This window comes from Parus major, chromosome 26 (genome assembly GCF_001522545.3).
Source record: "Parus major isolate Abel chromosome 26, Parus_major1.1, whole genome shotgun sequence".
NCBI classification, from domain to species: Eukaryota; Metazoa; Chordata; class Aves; order Passeriformes; family Paridae; genus Parus; species Parus major.
Window position 1 is genome coordinate 5478320 of NC_031795.1, and position 5223 is coordinate 5483542.

Genomic DNA, 5223 nt, shown 5'->3' on the forward strand with positions numbered 1-5223 from the left:
GTCTGTAATTTGGGATTTGCAGTCAGAACAGGAGGGTGTAAAACACCATGAGGGGTGTGCAAAGCACCAGGCCTCCGTTCCCACCAGTTTAAATTCTGGTTTTCCACCGTGCCCACTTCACCTTTCACCTCTCCCCGGGAGCTCAGGGGTCTCCAGTGGCACCCGAGCTGCGATCCAGGGAATGGCCAAAGGAGAGGAGAATGGATCTGAGGATCTTCAGCCTAATTTGTTTTGTGTTTGGGAACCTTTGAAAGATGCTTTTGTCACCTGGACACGGCCAAGGCTGGACTTACATGTGGTGGAGGGAGCACCAGCCGCAGTGGGGGTCCCCCGAGCTCAGGCACTCCTGGCAGGTCGTGTACTGCTCACAGGACTCCACAGGCACCCGTGACACCTGCAAGGGAACCACACACACTCAGTGCTGCTCCCCCAGCTCCTGCTTCACCCTCACAGCCATGGAACACCACAGCAAAAGCACGGCCTGAAATGGATTTGTTCCAACATCCAAGAGTAGGAATTACTGGAGGCTGAGACATGAGGTCAGCCCATCCCTTGGGTGAGTCCTGGGCATGCAGAGCCCCAGCTGGGCTCCCACGGTGGCGCCAGCTCCTCCAGCCCCCCTGGCCAGAGCCCCCCCTGGGGCTGGAGCTGAGCCCTCTCCCTGATTTACACTTTGCTGCCTCATCCATCTCCCGGGGGAGCTGCTGCAGGGAATAATTCACTGGGATTTTGGCAGCTTGTTTAGTCTGGGTGGGTGTTTCACTGCTCTGGCCACTCTGAGCCCTTCAGCAGCAGCCACTTGGGCCCCAGGGCTGACCCACGGGGGGCTCCTGCCCCTCCCAGGCAGGGATGCCCAGAGGGGAGCACAGGTGGGAGCAGCCCCAGGTGCTGCTGTAAACCCCTCTCCTCTCACAGCACACGGGGTGTGACACACACTCTTGATCTATTTACCAGCACTGAAACCCCCAAAGGCTTTAAAACCACACCACAGGGCACTGCTTGGCTCCAGCAAAGACATTTTCAACCTTTTTAACCACTTTAACCTTTCCAACCCCCACTTTGCCGCCTCCAGCAGCAGGGTGGGTCTGCATCCCCTGTCTCGAGCTCCTGTAGTGTCCCTCGAGAGAATTACAGAAGAAATTCCTTCCTGTAGGCTTGGGAGGCACTGGAACAGGTTGCTCAAGAGATTGTGGACTCCCTGTCCCTGGAGGTGTTCAAAGCCAGGCTGGACAGAGCTCGGAACAGCCCAGGACGGTGGAAGGTGCCAGATGATCTTTAAGCTCCCCTCCAGCCCGCGCCATCCTGTGATTCTGTGATTCTATTCCCATTTCTCCCACCGAAAGCTGCAGATAATCCTGGCCCAGCCTCCCTGCAGGGCTCGGGCCCCAGCAGCGATGCCTGCAACTGGCTGGGAACTGAAACAACTGTTGGATGGCTCTGGCTCTGTCCGTCAAAACAGCACCCGGCTCCCAGCAGCCGGCTCTGAAAGGAGCAGTGTCTCCCCAAACAACGGCCACTGTCACGCCAAGTGCTGTTGACACAGTGAGAACCCAGTTCCTCTCTGAGTTGGACACCAATAGGGCTGCTATTCTTCTTGTTTCCTCAGCCCCACTCAACAGCTTTTCCTGAAACAGAAATCGCCCGGGGAAGCGCGGGGTTGGTGTTTTCTGGCCGAGGTGGAGCCCGTGGGGTGGGTGGAGGGCTCGGTTTGGGACCCTGGGAATGGGGAAGAGCTGGGAATTCCTTCAGGCAGTGCTGGGTGGAAAGAGCTTCGGGAATGGAGAAGAGAAATTCGGGGTCAGAGGTGGAAATGAAGGGCTCGGGTTTGATTGCTGGGGTGCCCTCACAGGGTCTGCACCTCGAGTGGCCGCAGGTGATGTGGTTTTACTGCTTCAGCTCTCCCTTCTAAGGAACAGAAAACACTTCACAGGTGGGGTGGGGGACTGGTGGCTGGAGCAGCCCCCCAGGGCTGCAGGACACTGCTCCCCCCAGGGCAGGGCAGGGCAGGGCACAGGGCAGGACAGAGCAGGGCAGAGCAGGGCAGGGCAGAGAAGGGCACAGGGCAGGGCACAGGGCAGGGATGGGCAGGGCAGAGCAGGGCAGAGCAGGACAGGGCAGAGCAGGGCAGAGCAGGGCAGGGATGGGATGGGCAGAGCAGAGCAGGGCAGGGCAGGGCAGAGCAGGACAGAACAGAACAGAACAGAGCAGAGCAGAACAGAGCAGGGCAGAACAGAGCAGAGCAGAACAGAACAGAACAGAACAGAGCAGAGCAGAACAGAGCAGGGCAGGGCAGAGCAGAGCAGGGCAGGGCAGAGCAGGACAGAACAGAACAGAACAGAGCAGAGCAGAACAGAGCAGGGCAGAACAGAGCAGGGCAGAACAGAGCAGGGCAGAGCTGCAGGCACCACGCCGCTCCCGGCCGCAGAACCAGAATCAAACACGTGTTCTCCAAAGCAAACAAGCATCCCACGGCTCTCAGCATTCCCGCTGGGAGGCACCAGCCAGCACAGGATGCACCCAGGGAGTCACTGGGTCTCCCCTAAAAGCAGCCCCAAAACCCCCCAGCGCTGCCATCGCAGCCACAAAGGGAGGCTTGGCAGGATCCGTGATTTAAATGCAGCTCAGGGCTTGTTTCGTGTTTGTGAGGAGCTGGATGCTCTCGCTGCGCTCTATAAATAACGGAGGATTGGAATTATGTGAATAAGAGTTCATTAGAGATGATTTGATGTTGAGCGCTTCGTTTCTTTTTCTGCTCAGAAGCTGCGGCTTCTGCACATGATAATTCTTTAAAAACCACACAGAGGTTTGGAACAATGTCTCTGGAGGAGCATCTGTGGGAAGGACAAAAGGCAAGAATCCAGCACTGCTGGGGGATCTCCTGAGGGCACAGCCCTGCTGCCCCCAGCCCTCTCCTCCTGCCCTCCCTGCAAAACAAACCTGCTGCTCAACCATTAAATGATAAATCCTCATTATTACTGTCCCTGACTGCCTGACCCATAACATCAGCAAAACAAAATTAAAAAATAAAATAAATTTTTTAAAAAATAAAAATCAATACAGACTCTCCAAAGCACACGGATTCCAACTCCACCAGCCCATGGAGCAAATAAGTGCAAGAAACCAGTTCTGAACCATCAAATAAACAAACAAATAAATAAATACCTAAAATAAACAGCCAAAGCAAAGTTTCCACAGCTTTTGCGTGCTACCAGCCCAGGCCTGTGACCTCCCCTGGCTGGAGACAGCCCCTGGAGCATCTCACAGCCACGGCAGGCTGCCCACAAACCCCTCAGGGGGCTGGAGTTCAAACAGAAAATCTATTTTTAATGACTTTGGGGAGTGGAGTAGAGATGCCAACTAGTTCAGTGTAATTAAAGCCATCTATCACTCACTGAGCAGGAGCCCAAAGTTGATGAACTTTCCAATGAGATTTGATTCTTTCCTTTATTCATGAGAAAACTCCGCTTTGTGCTGGGGCAGGAGACGTGAAAAAGTGTGGGAAGGAGCAAGGAGGACGCCTCAGCTGCAGTCATTAATGTGTCAGGGTGACAGGAAAAACAAAGTCAGACTTTCCCAGAGGGCTGTAAAAAGTTTGACAGACTCCTCATCCTGCTCCTCCTCCTCCTCCTGTGGCTCCATGCAGGTGGAACATCCTGCTGGGCACCTCTGCCCAGGAAAATCCCAGTGTGCAGCCATGGGAATGCTCTGGCTTTGCTGAGCAAGACACGTGGGCACGGTCTGCCTCAGGCTGTGGAAATCCCTGGAAATCCCTGGAAATCCCTGGAAGCTGCAGCTCCTGCCCTGTGGAGGCCTCAGACACACCCAGCTGTGGAACCAGTGTGGAAGGGCCAGGAGGATGTGGGAAATGCACCCATGGGGCAGAGCCAGGACAGAGGAGAGGGGAAAGGGGCAGTTTTAGCCACAGACAACTGAGGGACACCCCCAGGATGCTGTGGAGCTCCCAAGGTGGGGTTGGCTCCAACATCCATCCCAGGAAGCACAGAGCAGGCGGGAGAAGGTGAGGGACAGCTCTGCAGGAGCAGCTCTGCTCTCCCACACACCCCAGCACCGGAGGGAGGGCTCTCAGAGCCCCTGCCAGGCTGTCAGAACCAAATCAACGCCTGGAAGTTCTGGCAGAGAAGCAGCGAGTGGGAGAGGACACGGAGACAACGTTGCCATGGCTACGAGGGGATTATTTAATTACGGCACTGCAGATGCACGCGGAGAGAGCCCCTTCAACTCTGATCCAGGCAACCTTTGCAGTGGGCTTGGCTTTGCTGCTGGAAGAACCTCATTAACATCTGAGGAGGACAAGCTGTGCTGGAGCACGGGGGACTGGATCACTCTCCGAGTGAGGGATCAGATCCTCTGCAAACATTCCCATCTCCTTGGCTCCCTCCGACCCTCCGTGCGCCGTGCCAGGCTCCTGAGGGAGGTGATGAAAGCAAGGACAGCCTCCTCTGGGGAGCAAGGACTGAAAAAATAGCAAATATCCCGAAGTGAGGCTTGCTCATGCAGGAAAATTGTCCTCAAGCCAGAGTTTCCTCCATCCATCCGGCCCAGCATCCCGGCAGGGCTGGGAGCAGCCTCGTGTTCTGGCACACAGGCTCCTGCAGACAAACGCTTTCCTGTGGTTTACCACGGCTCGAGTTAATCATCACATCAATATGGAACATCTGAGCGGGGTTTGTTGGAATAACAAAGTGCCAGGCAGAGATCCCAGCCCGGCTCCCAGAGCAGCACAGCCCAGTTCAAACCTGGCTCTTGGTGTTCCACACGTGCCCGCTCACGGGGCGTTCTGCTGGCACTGGCAGCTCCTGCTCTTCCCCTGGCAGGTGACAGTGACACTCGGGGCTGCAGGAGGTGGCACAGGGACAGGTGTCCCATCCCTCACCCTCCCAGCTGTGGGTGGGGGCTCAGGCTGGCACAGCTCTGTGTGACAGCCACCGCTCCAGCTCTGCCTGCTGCCTCTCCCGGAGCATCTGCAGCTGGGAGCTGCAGGGCCAGGGATGCACAGCCTCCATCTCCGTGTGCCCACTGCCTCCAGAGCTGGAGGAACCTCGTGCACACACAAAATCAGGCAGCAATCCTTTCATCTTCCACACTGAAATAAAACCTGGAGCGCAGGCCTGGCTGTGGTGCTCACAGGAGCTTCTGGAGCGGCAAACGGCAAAATTCATGGGTTAAATAATGAGGTACAACCACAGGAGCTGGATTAAATTC

At 56.2% G+C, this 5223-nt stretch overlaps 1 protein-coding gene across 2 annotated transcripts in view; it reads right to left on the bottom strand.

Moving 5' to 3' along the window:
* The window catches only part of PLXNA2 (plexin A2), a 146630-nt gene that overhangs the window by 62597 nt on the left and 78810 nt on the right, over positions 1-5223 (bottom strand). For both annotated transcript variants that reach the window (XM_015650707.1, XM_015650708.3), the window contains exon 5: positions 294-394. In XM_015650707.1, coding sequence (XP_015506193.1) covers positions 294-394 — 101 coding nt within the window. The remainder of the gene's footprint in view (positions 1-293; positions 395-5223) is intronic.